General features: G+C 40.8%; 1 protein-coding gene across 2 annotated transcripts in view; it reads left to right on the forward strand.

The window, feature by feature from the left end:
- tbc1d22a (TBC1 domain family, member 22a) overlaps positions 1 to 20,470 on the forward strand; it is a 198,895-nt gene that overhangs the window by 66,027 nt on the left and 112,398 nt on the right. For both annotated transcript variants that reach the window (XM_049567332.1, XM_049567331.1), the window contains exon 9: positions 276 to 390. In XM_049567332.1, the coding sequence (XP_049423289.1) occupies positions 276 to 390 (115 nt within the window). The remainder of the gene's footprint in view (positions 1 to 275; positions 391 to 20,470) is intronic.

Here is a 20,470-nt window from a genome sequence, read left to right on the forward strand (position 1 = left end):
TAAGGTGTCATACTTTATCATGAAAGTATCATTTGTGAGGAAAATGAACAATCAAGTAATTGTTCAGTTCATTAAGAGACATTTTGACAAATTGATGGAGGGTTAATTAAAGTTAAAGTGTTATTTACTTAATATTTGATGGTTTTAGCTCGTCAGACACAGGGGTTTATTGCTTTTCTGTTTCATATCATTGTAAATTGACTACCTTGTTGAATGTAAATGCATCTTGTCCACTGTTTTGACACTGTGTTTTTGTGTGTATGTTTGTGTGTAAGATTTTTGAGCGGATCCTTTTTATCTGGGCCATCCGCCATCCAGCCAGCGGCTACGTGCAAGGCATCAATGACCTGGTCACGCCGTTCTTTGTCGTCTACGTCTTTGAGTACATTGGTAAGTGCCATCTCTCCCTCTCTTTCTGTTTCTCCTTCTCCTTTTCCCTTAAAAAAACTCCCTAATCTTTTGTGTGATATGCTATTTGATGTGAGGATCAGTCATCCCTTTTTGCTGCCTGTCTACTGCCAGTGCTGCTCTCTACAGTGCACAGTGGCACCTTTTTGTAGCCAGTAAGACTCAGGGTTCAGTCGGCGGTTCATCACCACAGGTCGCAGGGAATCAGCCCCGAGACCCTCGAGACAGTCTTTCTTTTCACAACTTTTTGGCCGATGAACTCCTCCTACAGCTCTGTGCCCTCCTTCCTCCCCTCTCTTCTTTCATCCATCTGCTCTTCTTTCATTTAGACACTTGAGTCTCAGTTGTGTTTACATGTGCTTGTGAGTTCTATCTATCAAAGCGTTCTGGTTAAGACGTGCATGTATCTGCCAGAGAGCATGACCTGTAGGCGTGTTTCTGTTCACACCACCCTCTTCTTTCCAGAGCTCTCCTGCTGTGCACATTTATGTTGTGCCACATCTATTTTAATCTCATGCTTCATTCTTTTGACAGTAGAAACATACTCTGTTAGATACAAAGCACACAGACTGCGGAAAAATCAGCCTGTTATGGTTGAATTTAATATGATTTAAATTCAATAGTTTTTACCTTGGTATGAACCATTTCTTCTTTTACGCTTTCTTTTTATATAGATGGCAAAGAAAGGTTATAATATGATGAATTTAATGAAGGCAAGTGGCTGGATCTGAACCTGGAGCATACAATATATAACTCTTGCTTTTTAAAACCAATTTCTTCTGTATTTGTATCAGTTTCAGACCTTCTCAGCCCATCAGACCTTTCTCAAGAAAAGAAAGGTCTGGCTGGGCTGAGTCTCACTTTAAGATTGGAGAAAAAAGCGCTTCGGCTGCTTGTATTTCTTTCAGCCAATCACAGTCGTTCTGGGCGGTGCCACAGCAATGGTGCGCTTGCAAAAATATTGCTGGGTGAAACAGGTTTTGGTGTAACACGCCCACAAAAATATCGCCTGCAGGACCCGAATCATGGCAGAAAAATGGCTACATCCCCGTAAGATCAAACACCGCAAAAGTTAGTAAAGGACGTGTTGAAAACGGTTGAAAACTGCTACACAACCGGAGGTGGTAGGGTGGAACTTAAGCAGGTGGCTCGTTCTGCCCAATGAGAGGCTGATCTATGCAGCAAACTTCCGCCCACTCAGACTAGGTCTGTCTCAACCTTCCATCTGCAGAGTGATCACAGTAACATTGACAACACTTTCACAGTCAGCAGTTCATTTCATTTCCACTGGGTGTCCACACCTTGCAGGCTCACAAAAGGGGCATGTCTGTGACAACCAATCACATCTATTAAAAGAATGGATCATATCTAGCAACAGGGTCAACCACACCTCCTCACTGAGGTAAAAGTTTCTGTCCCCTCCTCTCTTAGAGTTGCTCTGAGAACTTTCCTAAATCACTCCTAAGCTAGGACTCCTGACTAAAAACCTTTCGGCAAAGTTTGGTGCTCTCTGAGAGTATTCTCAGAGAGGTTGTGAATACAGCCCCTGGATCTTTAGTTGTCAGAGAGGCATATTAAATTAACGCTAGCAACACTTTGGCTGACTTTTGACGTGGACATTTTTTTATTTAGCAGTTTTTACCTCTATTAGTTATCATGTCTGTTTGGAGGAGGCAAAGACCTCTGTGAACAATTCGTCTCCCAGTAAAACTTTGCCCAACAATGAATACTGAAGGAAACCTAACCTAAAGATAAAACAACAATGGTGGTTGTTAAACAGCGAAGATACCAAGATTGTTTTGATTGAAAGACCCCTAGTGCCAGAAAATGATAGTGTGCGTTGAAGCCTCCCAAATTGGTAAAGCCCATATATTCTCATTTCACCTGTCATACTCTCAGATATGTCCTTTTGCTTGTGAGATCATGTTGACTAGTAAGTCTGTACAAAACGAGGTATAGCCCTCCACTCTCTTTGTGGAAGACACTGTTTGTATGCATGGCGTCACACCCACAATATGACTGGGGGTGCATAACTAACTTTAGTCGGCTGTGATGTTCTTTGTTCCAGGAAATCCTTCTTTAGGCAGTTTTTTCTGGATGTTTATAATAGGGCTGGGAAATATGGTCTATAAATAATATCAATTTATCAGTGATGCAGAACTACCACCGCACCACCATCTTCAGCTTGGCCTTGGCAAGGTGCTGGAAATATCAACAAGTCCAGACTGGTAGAAAAAGATTCCCACACACTTACTTTACTCACTTTATTGTTGAGCTTTTGGTCTATTAGACCTGAAGGCCTCATGAAGGTCTTACAGCTCAACAGCTCAACAATAACAATAACACTGCACAGATAAGTGTGTGGAAATCTTTTTCTACCAGTCTACACGTGTTGTTATAATGAAATAAAGTGGAACCACTGGTGCTTTTATTCTGAAGCACTCGGCTCGTCTAAGGCCCCAAGTGGGTATTTGCAGAGAAGCATCCAATCAGTAGGTAGCTGTTAGGTGTAAGCAGTTAGGGAAGAGTTAAAGCATTGAAATGAAACCATTAAACATGAGGATTCATTCACTATGAGCGGGAAACAACCCAACAGCTCTCCTGTTAATATATTAACAGTATTTGCAAGTGGCACTGGTGCTCCATGGTTGCAAAATTTGACTTAATAGTGGTGGTAGCCCTGCACATACAAAAACGGAGGTCTCACCTGCTCACATACTATCACCAACGAGAGAGTGGTCTGGATGGGCGGGGGAGTGTGTTAGGTGTGATGTGACAACATGATGTTCATTATATTGTCGTTTTATACATCTCACATGAAACAAGCTACAAAACGTCAAGTATAAACAATATATAGCCCACCTCTAGTTCATGAGAGACCCCCAGTGATATTTCCTTTATTGCCAAAGTTTTTTCCCATAGAATATGGCCTAATAGTGTTTTCAATCACCTACTGGGAGCTGTTCTTGTGGGGTTTTTCCAGCACACAGAAAATAATCAGTGGTTTTTAAGAAGCAATTTTTGCAGCACACTCCTTCTTCTATGAGTTTTGGTGATAATCTAAGAAAAAGTGTATAAACAGTAAGCAAAGGGAATTGACCCCATGCTGTTGTGACAAGTTTTGAAGTGGTTAGAGCCATTACAGCTCTCCTGGATGTGTGCATGCTTCCTCTGTGATGTGGGCTCCTCTATACATCCCACTTACACGCCGTGTTTGTTGCCTTCTTTCTGCTCTGTTTTGGCCCATCCAGCTCTCCTTGAAGCCATTATAAATAGAGCTGCTAAATGGAAACCGCAATGCTCTGCGGACTACCTTGCACACTCCAGACCAACTGTGGTCACAGATATACAATTAGGATCCACAAGTTAAGTGGGGGGGAAGCACGCAAAGTGGCTGGATTGTCTGACTCCTGCACTTCTCTGTACTGCATTTGGCACACAGCACTTTACTCCAGGCTAATGAGTGTTTGTCTTAAAGCGCTTTCTCGGCTTTTATTGCTCTTTTACTTTGGTTCACTTCTTTTAGTATAACGCAACACAATGCAACAGCACCGCAAACTACAGTACAGCTTGCAAAATGACCGTGAAGTTGAATCAACACCTTTAAAAAATAAAAACTGTTTCAGCACAAAATGAACATCACAGCCTTCATTAAGATTGGATTTATTGCATGGCTGTTGTATTAGACTGCGATAGGTGAATTGAAAGAACCGCAGTGACTTATTTTCTCTTCATTTAGCCTCTTGTCCTTCACTTTTCCTCCTCTCTTCCTTTATCATCATGTTCTCCTGCGTCTTGTTTCCTCTGCCTTTTCTATCACTCACCTTCTGCTTTCTTTATCCCTACCTCTCTGCATTTGTTTCTGCTCTCTCTTTGCCTTTCTCTGTGGGCGAGTCAGACTCTTGTCAGATCTTCAAGGCATCACCCTGCGCTTTGTTCCCCTGCATCTCCATGCGCTGATGAGCCTCGAATAACATACACAGCCAACAAACCTTCAAAAGTGGCTGGCTGGCATCTTACATGATGGGTTGATGCGCCGTGTTGTTGTTGTTAGGTGTTCTTGTTTTCCGACGCAGGGAGAGAGCCAGTGCAGAGAGAGGTTTGGCTCTTTCATGAGGTAGGCCTAATTCTGTTCCTTTGTGGAGGGGTAGGAAGTGTGAGATATACTCTCTCATGCTGCTGTGCTCTCTTGCTCTCCCTGGCTGTCTCTCTTCTTCTCCTGCCATCTATTTTTCTTTTCTTCTACCACATTGCCCTCCCTCTTCCTCTCTCCTTCCCTCTCTCCTTTGTAAGTGAGCTCATAAAGATGAAGTGAAAGCAGAAAGTTAATTCTCTCAAGTCAGAATTCATTTCTTTAAGAGTGATTACAAACCCCACGGGCGATGTAGACACGTTGCCTGAATACTTTTTACACAAACAGGTATTAAAATAGTAACATTTGAATGTGTTTGTAGGTCAGACACCTGAACTTTTCATCTGTCTTACTTTTCTTTTTTCTTCTCTGAATGAGGTGAAAGACTGATCTGTCAAACCCAAGAGACGTGAGCCTATTTGGTGAAAACACTGCCCTTTTCAGAAACATAGCCCCAGGCCCCGAGACACATAGACTTTCAAGTGAAATTTCAAGTGAAAATTTATTTAATAATTCATAATTCAGGGATTTTTTTTGTGGCTAATCTTCTGCTTCTAGTCTTTATTTGGAATAGGAGGAATATTTGTCACGAAGAATGCTCAAATATATCTTAATGCCATTAAACTCTAACCATAGCTTAACAACTTCTTCAAATAACATCACAAATCTTCTCATTGAGGCTAATAATTATCCGCAGTAACAGATTTTTTGGCCACTTTGGGGCAGCATAAATAAGATACAAACAAGCTGTAAACACATCACTGATGTTTCATTTCCATATCAATCGCTCAAGCTGATATTGCGAACTTGTCGGCACACAGTTGCTTATTTACACATTGAGCAAACAGAGAGCAACATCAGCATTCATTTGGAGATGTATGTGCGGCCACCTGGCGAATTCAAGTCCAATATTGACTATCTGTTTAGCTCTTGTTTGGTCTCCGCCAACTCCTGAGGGAATTGTCCAGCTCTTTAGCTGCTCAAACGATGTTCAGCAGCTTGTTAACTTTGTCTGTCTACAGTTTAATGCTGAGCAGGTAGCGTTCAATGTGTTTTTATAGCTCTTCCACCGCTTGCTGCACATGAAAACAAAACAGATGAAAGCAGGAGTTTAGCAGTGATAGCAAAGGTACATATGTTTGTGTTTATATATTTGCGTTATCCTGTTGTGGCTGGAAGGGCCTGTACGTTTATGTCCTGCTCAAAGTCCTCTCTGCAGATGTCCGTTTAATGGACACAACATCCGCTGTTGTTGGAAGTGGGCCTTGATGGTTCATATTATGGTACAGTGACCTAATCAGTACCTCCCAAAGCTGTAAAACTAAACGAGGAGCACAGTAGGTGAGAAAGTGGCTTAGATCAGCTTGCAGCAAAAAAAGGTTAATATAGGCTTATGTCCTGCAGAGCTAAATGGAGTTACAAAGCAGGCAAGCCTGAAGCTTAAGTGTACTTGTTATTCACACTTATGCACACCAAGTTTTCTTTCCCCAAAATGTTGATCGGCTCGTGTTTGTGTCTGAGCAGCCTTGTGAATTTGAGTGACAGCCAGTATCTGAGGATGCGAGCCAGTTCATTGACTGGGAATCTGATTAAGACTTTGACCTGTTTGCAGCTGCTTAATTTACCCTTAAACAAGTCTTTTCTGTCTGTTCTTTTGTTGTGTTGGTTTCAGTCAAAATTCCACTTTTTCTTTCTATGCCTCTGTCTAGTTTCCTTTACAGAGTTTTCACTGACTCATTCTCAAAGTCTTTTTGCTTGATAGTCTGTATTGCATCCTATTCAGCTGGTGACCCGTGGGCCAACTCCGGCCCGCTGATCTAGACTGTTTACAAATGAATAAAATTTAAAAGAGAGAAGAAGAAAGAATGTGAATAATGAACATTATAAATCCTTCAAACCAGCAGACCTCTCCTGTGCTCTTGGCTGAATTAATTCTGAACCCCATAACCTGCCTGCAGGTTTGTAAGGCATGTTTTCTTTACAAAAAAAGTTGAAAATTTACACCATTTATTCTGGCCAGAAACTGTAAAAAGATTTTTTCCCCCCTGAATGTTCTTGAATTTATAATGTGTGATGAACACTTCTGTCAGAAAAAGGAACCAAATTTAAGCTTAAAATAGTGAAATTTTATCAAAAACCCTGTATTCTCCGTTCATTTGAAATTTTGCCAACTGTTGAAACTGTTTGCACAAACCACATCTTGTATAAAACACAATTTCTGTGCTCCGCAGCGCAACTGGGAAGCCGTGAATGACCTGGCAAAGAGCAGCAGTCGTCACAAAAAAATCTGCATTTTTGACTTAACTACAGGCTGTTTACACAGAGAACAGAGGTTGTAAATTGAGATCATAAAATTGTAAATAGTAAATATAAATTGCAATGAAGCAACATAAAAGTTTGAAAATGTGGTTGTGTGTTGTTGCAATTATACATGTGCAATGAGAATACCTCAGGAAAATGTCTGACCCCAGAACCCTTAGCTTTCTGAAAATATGGCCCCCTGAACATTATAGTTAAATAGCCCTGCTGTATATGCTTCCCCTCAAAATCAGATAGCGATAGAGTCGATCATTCCAACACTCTGCTGCCCCTGCATGTGTTAATTTGGTTGTTTGTTCCAATATTCACATCTGTCACTTTGTTAGTGTCTCTCTGGCTACGTATAGACTGCAGGCTAAAGTGGTTCATATCTAAATTTTTGGCTCATATTCGACTCAGATGTGTTTTTTTCATAATTGTGCCAGCAGCACAAATCACTGGAAATCTGATTTTTCCAATTTCTCAATTCTGATTTTACCCACTTTATATGTGGTCCCAAATCAGATAAAGGTCAGTTTTTATGCCTCTGTGCCAGCAATAGCCATTCGTCCATCCTCCCATTCTTGTGAATGTAACATCTCAAGAACATCTTGAGGGATTTCTTCAAATTTGGCACAATTGTCCACTTGTCAACTTCACTGTGACATCATAACGTTCTGCAAAAACAGTTTTCTGGCCATTACTCAGTATCATATCTCAGGAACAGAAGGGGAGACATTTGGTCACATACTGAATCGTTGTGTGTGTGAAGCATCCATGTTTTCACAGACATGGATGTAAACTGTTTTGTGTGCAACTTCATTGGTTCGCGGAGTCATACAAGCGTGAGGTGGTAATTCTAGATTTGCAATGCAGTCTCTATCTTAACAGTCATATGAGCATTTATGCGTCTTTTTATGTCACTGTGTGTCTTGCCTCAAGAGTCTGATGGAGAATCGGCGCTGACAGATGTAGTTAAATGAGCCCTTGACAACCTGAAAATTGGATGAAACCTGTTTCAGTGAAGCCATTTACGTCATGATCCCACCACTCCTGGCTCTGACCCCAGATCCACACATACCTCTGTATAGAGGCAGCAGCCATCACTCTACAAAAAGCCATAATTAAACATTTGGCTGTTGTTGTCCTCATCCTCATCCTTGTTATCATCTGCTGACAAATCAACTTACATCAACCATATACGTTGACTTCACTTCCGTGCAACAGTCTGCTGTCTTTGTTATTGGTTTTTTTTGCACATGTGAGACAGTTCAGGACCATGACTAGTTTGCTCTGGAATCTGTTATTGGCAACATTTAAAAAATAATGTGAACAACCAAACAAAAAACATTAGGACTAAGCAAAAAAAATTGTATTGAGCACTAAAGCTTGCAGTGTGAATGCACCTTTTGTTTTTACTTCTTAACTCTCTGGCTCTGTTTTTCTGGCTTCTTTTTCTGAGTCACAAAACAGCCTTGGTCTGGCACTGCAGTGCTTGTTCAGCTGCCATACACTCCATTTACCTTTTGATGATGCAATGTGGAGCGATGGCCTGACCTCTTAACCACTCCATCCTCGCAGCACTCCCCCTTTTCCCCCTGTCACCAACTTTCATTAACATCTGACTGTTAATCCAAATTGAAAAGTTCCAATTGGTAGATTATTGATAAACTCTTCTGATGCCACGGAGGGAAAAAATACCTCTAAAGTTGTTGTGTATCCACCTGGACTGTTAAGCAATCTAGCAGGCCTCCTGCGTGTCAAAGCAGAAATTGATTTGGAGAGTCTATCGTTCTTGTTCTCCACCTGTGAGGCATTACTTTGCTTTTGTCTTCTCCCTATCTTCCATAAAGTGGTGCCTCTCCCATTAGCCGACAATAAAAGTCATCTAATTAAGGCCAGGATGGGGCATGACGGGCCAAGGAGCAGAGCCAGTCCTCCTTTAATGTGGAGCAGCCATTGATCTGCAGGCAGATCCATAATGTAATCTGCATGCCAGTGTCTAAGTATGGATCTACTCTGAGGAAAGATGAAAACAAGGGAGCAGGTTAAGAGAAAGTGATGGGAAAGAGATGAGGTAGTGTGTTCGAAACAAAATTGGGAGACGTGAAGGTTTGACAACTATGAGTGAAAGAGAACCACTCAGAATGGAGACAAAGAAGTAGAGTATAATAGCAGCTAGAGTGTCTCCTGGCAGGCTTAAGAGTAAGAAGGAGTGAGGGCATGAGGGATGACAGAGAGGGACAAACAACAGAGCAGGAAAACAAGATTTTCAAAAGGGGGAAAATGACAGACTTAGAAAGTGCCCCCATGCTGTCAGGAAGCGGCCAAGCCAGGCAGTCCTTCCTCTTATCAACTAAGAGATGAATGGCCTGGTGTACCCTATCACCATCCTCTGCTGTGAAGCTGTACTTGTCATAGCAGGCAGAAAGTGGCTAGCAACAGCTTCTCTGCTGCAAGGATTTCTTGAAGGATTCAGCAATTAGCTCTGTACTGAGTGTTGCTGAACACTGGGTGAAAGCAGTGCTTGTTGTAGAATGCATCTGTCTTTCTGAATGACCAACCAAGAGTTTGACACAAGGATCAGTCAATCAATCATTGACTTATTAGTCACATAGAATCATACAAGATCCTGCGAAATGTGCATTGTAATTTAGTCCTTTACTACCTTTTTTTCCATTGTAGGCTCCTGCTTTATTGTCCATGTGTCCAGACCGCAGTCCTCACTTATAAGCTACAGTGTGTTTTTGGCACCCCGGATGGTTCTGGTAATCCATGGTTTCTGGTTGTGGAATGATTTCACTGTAGTTTTGGGTGCAGTTGCCTCTGTTGTTTTAGCAGAGATCCATAGATGTCATAGCTGAAATTGACAGTGGTGTCCTTGAACTTGCTCCAGACTCTTGATTGGCTCCATCTCTCACATCACTGGGGACATGTGTTGTAGTTTGCTTACAGATCTTGACCTTAACAATATGGCCGTATGGTTGCTCTTATCAAAGACAGGCAGCTACTCCGCTTTGTAGGTGCCTCTGAATGGCGCACGGCTTGCTGTGATCCAGAGTTTTTATTTCCCTTTTGGTGCAGGGGAACAGGAACCTCACATTCCCACTGTCACACTGGTCCTCATTCATCATAAAGCGCACACCTACCCCCGTTCTTGCCAGAGTCCCCTGCATTGTCAGATCAGCATATAGAAAAGAGTCACCTGGTTGAATGCTGTTGGGTATTCCAGGATTTAGCCAAGTTTCAGTCAAACAAAGGATGTTACAGTTCCTGATATTTCGATGGAAACTGATGTGGGCACAAAGGATGTCCAGTTTATTATCCAACGCCTATACAACGGCTAGCAGGTTGCTAGTTTAGCAGAAAGATCAACATGATCAGGATCACAGCTGGTGTTTGGTTTCTCAGTGCTTACCATGGTGCCTCTGATATAGCTGTGGATGCAGAAGTAGACACAAAAGTGGCTATTGCTTGTCTATGTGGTCATGATTGTAGCTGGCGCCCATCTTTTCCATCTTTTCCTCAATGTTTACTCACATTTAAATTTGAAAACCTCAACCTGGCCAGCTATCAGAGTTGCAAGAGAGGTAGGTTTTCAGACGGGTGAGTTGAGTTCCTTACCTCCTTGAGGGACCCACAGCCACACAATACCACCATCCAATACCAACCACAAAAAGCACCACCAGTACTTGTAAAATAGACACAACAGCATAAATTTAGCGAAACTTTGGTGGAGCCGACAGAGAGGCACAGAGTCATTTCCACTGCATAGTACCGCCCCAGCTTGGCTGACTCGACTCAACTGGCTTGAAACTGTTCTGTTTTGGTTTTCCTTTCTGAAAAGTTGTGGCTAGTACCTGGTCCCTTTTTTGTACCACCTCAGCTGAAGTTCCAAAAGGGCATAGTGGAACATTGAGTAGCTAAAAAGCCAGAACTTGCCCTTGTTGACAGAGTTGGTGGAGACCAAAACAGAGCTGAAAGGAGGGTGAATATTTGGTCAGCACCACAACTAGAAACATGACACTGTATTGTTTTGATATTTGAAGAAAAAAGAAAAGTTAAGAGGCTTTTATTTAGCCTTGACAGAAGTTCTCTCAGTTCTTAAACAGCTTTTGATGATTTTGTAGACATATGCCATCATCCCTGTAGGAAAAGAAGCATGACGACAAACCTAAATTGTTTGAGGTTAATTATCTTTTAAAATTGAAATGCATTTTATTGCAACAGAAGCAGAGGCTTGTCTCCAAATAGCAATGTGAATTACTAAAGAAGAAAAGCCTTAAAATTTTTACACAGCTACACAGCTCTGACATCACTATAGTCACTGTAGAGTCAGAAAGGTTTGGAGAGGTGCCCTTGTGGTTATTTGGAAAGATGGAGGGGATGAGGAGAAGAAAGAGCAGTAAGCCTGTATGATGGAGGTCCTGATAGTGCTGTGGAAGTTGCTGTGTGTATTTGTGTGTGTGTTTAAGCCAGCCTTTCTTAAAGTCTCCTCAGATCCCCAGACACATACCAGAAGCTTCGTTAAGCTGTCACAAATACAGACAAAAGTGTACTTCCATTTAAAATATGCTCTTTGTCACTTGCTTGGTCTGCTTAAGGCACATTTGTAAATTATACACACAGCTTTTAGAAAGTAAGAACATTATGCCACCCATTTTTTTTCTTTGGCATTTTACAATATTTTCAAGAGTTTGTCTCAGTCCTGTAGTCATAAAACATGCTTTACAAACTGAGAAAAATGCTGTTAAACCAAGGGGAGGAAATGGAGAGAGTAACAAAAAGCCTGTTTTCAGATTATGTTCATGTATTTTTTTGGCTAAACACATTGTGGTTACTCCTGCCTTCTTTTAAAAAAGCATGGTGGACAATGTAAGTAGCCTACACTTTGCCCAGACTGTCAAATTTGTTGGGGGGGGAAAAAAGCATGCATCTTATTATACACTCATTTTAGTCACTGCAGTTGTTATATTTTCACCAACAATGAACAACTGTGATTCCCTCACTATACACAGATGCTGGATATCACTTTTCTTTCCCAGCTGCTTTTTTACTACACACCAGGGGATGTTTTACCGAACACTAGGACTGGAGAATTTGATGGATGTTCAGAATTACACACTAAAACATAGTTGTCAATATCACAGTAATTTATTCACTTTTATGTGTAATTTTAATACACAGTTATTCAGTCGTTTATTTACATTTATGCACAAATAAAAGAAGCAGGTGTGGTCTAGTGCTGCACCACTGGCTCCGGCATTACAATAAACTGGGTAACGACAGTCCTGGCAGAGGGAGGCATAGACTGCATCTTTGTTTAATCAGACAAAAAAAACAATTTAAATTAAAATGCATGTTTTGTTTCTACTTGTTTTTTTTTTTGTGGGGGAACAAACAACGAAAATGGCTAAGTGAATATTCATTGGGCAAGCCCTCACTACAACTGGCACCCCTTTCTTGGCATTTAGGACAATTTGTGTAAACTCTGTGTGGGCATGAATTAGTCGATGCCTGTGTGTAGGGATGGGAATTGATAAGATTTTACTGATACCAGTGTCATTATTGATTCTGCTCATCTGTCTGATTCTATGTTTTGTTCATTTTCAAAGGCTTTATCCCACAAAAAAGATACAAAACATGTAGATTTGACTTCATGCTGTTCATATTTATTGACACCTTGAAGTCAGAATCCCTGATTCCATCCCTACCACCCTACCCACCCATCCGTAGGATTACAGGTTACAAGATACATTCAGGTAAAGGAAGGAAGGAAGCGAACAGAACCTCAGTAAATAATTATATTAAGTACTAAAACTAATGTAGAACGAGAGGGGAAATGGAAAGGCAAGAGAAAAGACAACAGCGGGGTTGCTCTCTGCTGTTATGCAACATTTATAGGTACCACCTTATTCTTTATTGAGGGGTTCCAGTAGCGAATCAAAGAAGTCCAAAAAGAGACTCCATATCTTCTTAAATATTTAAGAGGACCCTTTGAGTGTGTATTGATTTTTTTCTAATTAAGAAATACATAACATCTCTGACTCAATGAGAAAAGAATGGTGGAGTGCTTTGCTTCCAATTTTAGAAGGATCAAACATCTTGTGAGGAGAGTAGTGAAAGGGGTTGGGGTCCAGTTGGGTTTCAAGCATCTCCCTGAAGCCTTTAAAAATACATATCATCAGTCCAATTCTTTATCAGTTCTCTTATTGTTTCCTTTTCAGTTCACAGGTTTTCAGCATCAACTCAGCTGTTTTGTTATTGCTGAGTCTAAACACTGTGTAGATGAAGTGAGAGAATATTTGTACAGCATTTGTATTCGTTAAGGTTTTCTTAGGTCAAAAAATAACCCAAAAAACCTGCCAAGCCTGCCTGCATTGTGGTTATGTTATTATAGCAGAGTATATGATATTTAACCTCAGTAACGGACATGTTGCTCGGTTGGGAAGCAGTGGCACTCCTGCACAGGGTGTCAAAATCATGGCATTCCTGGAATTTCGGTCCATGTTACGCCAAAAAATGCTTCAGCATTTTACTGGTGTTTTCATCCTTACTTGACATTATAATTTCACAGAAATTACAAGCAACACTGTTGTCATATTTCTTCAGGAAATGATGCCACACTTAAGACTGTTTGTTCCTTTATTGATTGGTGGGTTTGAAGTTGTTGTTGTCCATCAGCAACTGTCCAAAAGACATGTTAGCATCGATAAGAGGACTTGATAAGCTCAGAGACATATGATTCCCATGGACCAGACAGTTTGGAGCCGGTTCTCTTTCACGTTTTAATGTGTTTTTCAATCACTGAGCATTGCTAAGAGTTCAGTTCTACATTCTTTATTTTACAGCTGTATTTTTTTTCCACATCGGAATTAGTAAACCAGTAGAAATGTGTGTAATATTTCTCTTTAACTGGCAATAAAATGTTTTAAAAGTCTTAAATTGGATAAAGCTTGCCGATACACTGCGTCTTAAATTGGATAAAGCTCACTAATTATACACACATGTGCTTATACATATATCCTTTTCTGTGTTATTTGGATAATGTGTCTGTGCTGGTCTTTATGTATGATCCATTTTACATATGCTGACGTAAAATGCCTCGCTTCTTTTGATGCAAATGAGGCCAACTGGCTTTAATGTGAGAGCCTGACGGGGGGCTGACTGTGACAGACAACTTAATACTGCTAATGTACCACAAGTAGGGTATTAGAGAACCTATATCACTATATAGAAACACGGTGGGAACAATGCGTCAGAACAGAAAGAGAAAGAGAGTGGGCTCTGCTGGATGTCTCTTTGAGAAAGTCAAGGTGCGGCAGGTACCACTTATACTCGTACATACACACACACAGCACCTGCATTGTCATTTTGTGCGTGTGTGTCTGTGTGTGTGCGTTGAGGGGCTTGGTGGATAGACTGCAGATAGACTGGCTTGGTGGAGCACCCAGGGACAAAGCTTGGAAGATGGAAACATACTGTCAGTCAGCTGTGATGAAATGCCTGCAGGAGTGTAACACCACACACACACAAACACAGGGCACAGACTGGCGAGGTGAGCTATTACTAATACAGGCACACACACACACACACACACACACTGAACACAGACTCAAGCTGATACCTCCTATATAACGAAAAGAGTCTCATCAGACTGGATCAAAACAGAAACCTGAAATTGAACGACCCTAGAAACTATAAATTAAGATTCCTTTTTCTGAAACTGAAATCTCATTGTCGTATTCTGCCTGAATGTTATGTTCTAGGTTGGCAGTACGTCTCACAGTGAGCAGCAGTTTGCTTTACTTTCAGCTTTCACTTTTGGCCCTTTCAGCATTATGTTGTATCTTCCCCTGTCTTGTCTTTATATCCGCCTTCTATTCTCTGCATTTCCCCTCGTATCTCCTCTGTGATCTGCTGTTTGTCGGCTGGCATGGAGCTTTAGCTGTGGCACAGTGAGGCATGCTGTGCTATGCTGTGCTCATCTGTATTTCAATTGCGTCCTCACATCAGGGGACTTATAGTGCTGAATCGTTATATGATGATTGGCACAACATGTGTGGTCATAGAAACAAAGTGTCAATTTTAGGAGACTTGATACACAAACCGGCGACCAATTAGAGCTGGGGTAGGCAGAAATCTGAAAAAGACAAAAAAAAAAAAAAGGTAGTGTTTGAAAATGCACCCTTGTCCCAAGGCTCCGGCCTCTCCCCTCTCTGTCCTAAGCCCCTCCCATTAGACAACGAGGGGCATATTTAATTGTGGAGTAACACGTAGCTCATTAATCCTGTCCCTCTTGCCATCCTCTCTGTCTGTTTATCAGACCAAATATGAGGCAAGTAGAGAGCTAGCCACCCCACAGTCCCCATGCCTTGCTCGCTGCCGCTGTGGATGGCTTTGCCCGGAAGAGAGAGGCTTGAATTTGGCCAGCACAAACCATGGATGTATTAAGAGATTTGGACACAGCTTTGGAGGCCGGACCCTGTTCATTTCTATGAAAGTTGCTCAGTGGCACATGAAGCTAGAAAGGCTTGAATTCCGGATAATTGATGCCAGATGTTCATCTGCAACATTGGGCCCAAGTGCTTTGAAGACTTCCACTGGCTGAGCTGGCTACTTCCAGTTTAGCGCTTCGTTAACTTAAGTGGGGATGAAAAGAATTTATCTTGTGGCTCTTCTAGACTTTCCAAATGTTATTGGACCAAATCTTGATAGTGAAACAAGTCATATCGCAAGTGTTGTTAGGCTCAAGAAAATGTATCCACTGATATGCAGACGTCTCTTTCCCAATTTAAGCCTATGGGAAAAAGTCTTTTTGAGCCCAAAGGCATCACGTGTAAGGCTCGGGAGTCATTCCATTGTTTCGCCATTACAAAAAATGGCTTCAACACCCGGCACACTTCCTGGGAGCCAGGCGCGAACCCCCTAGTTCCGTGTGTCACAGTGGGCAGGTGGCCAGGGCAGTGCTGGGTCTAACTTGTGTGATGGCAGCAACAGAAAGTTCACGATCTGGCAGGGAGACACGGATGTCTGTACCCCCTCAGCTGGGGTTTGCGGTGGCTGATTTTATATTGCTGTGGCTGCTGCCTGAGAGTCAGTTTCCAGAGCTGCTGCCTACTCTCCTCCCAGCTAGGTGGTCTCCAGCGGCAGGGAGTGAGGTGTAGGACACACTGATTCAAGGCTCTTATCAATGTTTGCTACATAAACGTGAACTTTACGTAAATGCAAACTTGTTAGCAGAAGGCTAAACTATTAGTAACATTCTCTCTTCATCTCTGAAATGCTTTGCCGATATGAACGCTTTTTAAATTTTGTTTTAGACTCTCTTTTGATAAGTTTGTCTTCACTTTTTTTGGTTTGCTTTGCAATGAAGGCAGTTGTTGCCAGTGCTGGAATAGCAACTTTCTCTGCAGAATTCTCCACCATTGAATCAGGCTGTTACCATCTGAAAGGACGTACACGTGCATCTGCATTTGTAGAACAGCCCTCTCTCTGAAATGACCTGAGATGAGCCAAGTTTCTTGTTACAGGCAAGATTTTCAGAAGCCTGCAAACAGAGCCAAGAGGAGTTGCAGGAGTCTAGTTTTCTCTCAGACCACTTGAATTACAATGTGCTCAAACTTTATAATGAGATTTTTGCCTAATGATGGTAAAATAAAACTGCCTACCCCAGCTGTAAAAGAAAAAAACAACAGTCTAAAATGTCTTAGTAAGGTGTTTGGCCACCCCATACCGCCAGAACAGCTTCAATGCGGCTTGACATCGACTCTATAAGTCTCTGGAACTCTACTGGAGGGATGAACACCTGCTTTACATTTAAAACTTTTAACCAGCGTTGTCTGTTGCTTATCCCGTTGATCCCTCTTCTCCCTGTCTTTGTATCCACTCTTCTGGTCGTTTGTCCGTCTATAGATTGAGCAATCTGTGGAGTGGATCTTGGCCAGTTGGCGGTTAACTAATATCGGCTTCTTTCTCTCCATGGTCTGGCCACCGTTGGTCGAGCCTTCTATTCTAAGTCTCCCTCTGATTAACGGCTGTTATTAGCTCTAATGAGCTGCTTAGTGATTGCCTGAGCACAGCTGCTGACATCCAGCAGGAACACTGTCTCTTCTACTTTGTTGCTTATCTACTTTTGCTTTCTCTAATTTCTCCTGCTTTAATCATTCGCTGAGATTATTGACTCGGCATTATTTTCCCCCAGACAGTTTGAGATTTGTTCTTCAATTTTCTTTGACACCTTATCTCTTTGTCTCTCTCCCAGCTCGAGCTTTGTCTCACTCTCCACTCCTCTATTTGGTTTGGAACGCAATCACCATGTTTCTGGGGTTAAGTAATAGCATTTGGGCTGGCAGAAATTGAATCAGCTGTGTGGTTTTGACCCTCAGTCTCTGTCTATCTCCACCTTTCTCTGTATAAATGTCTCTCTCTCATTCCCCTGAAATATGTTCTTCTCTTTCAGACGTTTGATGGTTGCCACTTTACATTCATCGTCTACTTCTTTCTCCTTAAAGAGGTTGCATTCAGTATTCTCATATCTTTACTTGAATGCACATTTTACCTTTTTGTTCTTTGAAACTGTATTGCCTGGCAGCCGTACTGATACGTTTTTAAGGCCACTGAATTATAAATAAGTCTAAACCTTAGAGAATACCATGTTTACGGGGCGATAGATTGGATTCATTGTAGATGTCTTGTTTATGGCTTTGTATTGGTAAGAATCTGGTAAAACAATTCATATAACAAAACAGATTATGATTCTTAATATTACAATATATTGTGATACTGTAAGACAAGGTATATATTGCAATTTTTTTAATCTAATCTTAGTAAAATTGTACTAAATACTAGCCATGTGCCCTGTATGATTTTTGCTTGTTTCATAGGTCCATGTTCTTTAAGTTTATGCTGCTGATATGTTGCTGTTGTTGTTGGAAGGGTCAAATAGCTGAAGATAAGATATAGGATAGGCCAAAATAAGCCTGGGGCTTCATCCTATTCCTCTTTTGGTTACTTTCTGTGAAAATTTGTGTGAAATAATCTTTCTGTATGTAACCAAAATAAAAAATATTCATTCATTCAGATATATTACAACACTCGAGGATCCAGCGATCAACGGTTTAAACCCAACACAAAACTAACCATAGCCACAAATCTTTACATGTAAACTATTAATTAAAAATTAATAGTGTTTTTGAGAATTGGTACAGTATCACAAAACATAAAATGGCAATGCATGTGTACCTATATTTTCTTATTCTGGTTGTTTTAATGTGTTTCAGTGTATCCATCTACCAACAACTTTTCCAGGAGCCTTTTACGTATTCTTCTGTGTGTTCTTTCTCAGAACAAATCAGTAGTTTATGTAGTTATCTATCATCAAAATGTATTTGTTAATTCTGTGGTCCAAAAATGTCTCCAGATATCTAATGCCTAGCTGAGATTTGTTTTTTGAGCAGAAAAATAAGTTGATGAAAACACACTTTATGACACAATCAGAAATGCAAGCAATTCTATATAAAATAGTCTTTCTCAGCAACAAGGAGTTATTTTACAGATTGTACAAAATAATGTGATACTTTTTTGTTAGAATAAAAGGAGCTACTTTAGTATACAACATTTTGTATGAGCCGTGGCCAGAGGCATTATATTTTTGTGTTGTTTATACGCCCCATTCTTGCAAACCTGATATCTCAAGAATGCCTTGATTGAATTTCTTCAAATTTGGCACAAACGTCCACTTGGACTCAGTGTTGGACTGAGTAGAATTTGGTGTTTAAAGGTCAGTATGACCCCAGAAAACATGATGCCTCAAAAACATTTTACACAAATATCTATCAGGATAAAATGATGAAGTAATGATGTTTTATATTCAAGAGGTCAAAGGTCAACTTCACAGCGACATCATAACATTCTGTAAAAACTCTTTGTTGGAGCCATACTGTAGTTTTATTTTATTTTATCCTTATCTGAACACAAGGTAGATTTAAATATACACATGCAATTTTTTAACTGAACAGAGGGTGGAGCACTCATGTGTGAAGGGCTTATAGGAAAGCTCCAGGTAATGGGAATCAGGTGTGTGGAATGAGAAGCAAACTGTATTTGACCGTGTTATGGAAGCATGTCAAAAAAGCATGAAGTATTAGCATGTAAAACTAAATTTGCTGATTGGAGTAATGATTCCATATGGACAGTGCTGCTGCCCTTCTTTGTTATGGTGAGCATGTTTATATTGTATTGAGAATTAATGGATCGCCAAATCCAAACAGATAATGTGCACTGGACATTGGTCTATTCTTAGTCCAGAACACAGGTCTGGAACAAGTTTGCGCATTTACCCCACAGTGGCTTGTTTAGACATTTTGTTTTGCTTAAAATCACTTCATACTTTTCTGGCCGTTACTCAGTGTCACAACTCAGGAACAGAAGGGGAGACATTTGGTCGGATACTGAATTGGTGATACTAATCTTGGGTGTTCATCTTTAAACTGTGCTGATTGTATAGATCTTCTCTGCTGCCAGGGGGAAAATATCTTTGAAGTATTTTAATTCCGTCTTTGCAGCAACGCCTATATTTGAGGCATTGTCTGCTGTCATGGCTACATATGAGTCTGGACAGATGAGGATGTAAACTGCAGCTTGACTGGTTGGTGGAGGCCTACAACCACAAGATGCTTATTTTAGTTTAGGAAAGGAAATGGAAAGCAGAATGATCTTTGTTTCCAAAGTGTCAGGTAGCAGATTGAATTTATGTCTTATATTTTTTGAGTATTTGGACAGATATGTTGATGTGTCACTTGTGTCTGACAGAATCAAACCAACCGAAGTGCACCTTACTGAAAGAGAATATGGTTTCAACCCAGAGGTGATATGAAAGGGAGGAAGTATTTCAGCCATTTAAAATAAATTGATTTCATCAGGCATGCAGTTGTTAACTTAAATAAAAATATGTGGCAGAAAACAGGACATGTTTTTTTTTTTAAATTATTTCCAGTTATACATGAAATTTTTAGACTGTAAACATGATTACAGAAAATCTCCTTAAGCCATGTGAAAACCATTTGCAATGGGATTGAACCACATTTGTTTTGTGTTTTTTATTGTGTTTTGAATCTTGCATGTTTTGGCCGACAGTGTGGAGATGACCATAGAAACCGCAGAGACCATTGTCGGTACATGACAATAGGATATGTCAAGCTGAAAATCAATAGCTGTGCTTTCATCTGCATCCGGCCTGATCTTATTTCGCCGTATTACCAGAGATTTTCTCATTGCTCCTGATAAAAAGCAATAGAGCTCTGAAATGATCCAGAGAAATAGTTCTGTCAAAAAATGATTTATCTTCTGTGAATAATCGCAGGGGTTATTGAATATTTTTAGATTAAGTTAATTACTTGACTATAAAAAGCCATAAATTGAAGCTCTCCTTACCGAGAAGCTTCAGATCTCTCCAAGTCTCTATTTCTCGTTCTCTCTGTCAGCCGTTTCATTGGGAGAAAAAAAAAAAAATCTGTTTTATCATTCTGTCACCAGCGAGACGCGTTCCGCTTGACCTGATGCAATTGGAGGCAATTGAAACAGTCATCTTACCGTGCTGCTGCGCTGTGTGGTGTGTGGTGTTTTGGGTTG

Source organism: Epinephelus fuscoguttatus, linkage group LG22 (genome assembly GCF_011397635.1).
Source record: "Epinephelus fuscoguttatus linkage group LG22, E.fuscoguttatus.final_Chr_v1".
In the NCBI taxonomy this organism is placed as follows: Eukaryota; Metazoa; Chordata; class Actinopteri; order Perciformes; family Serranidae; genus Epinephelus; species Epinephelus fuscoguttatus.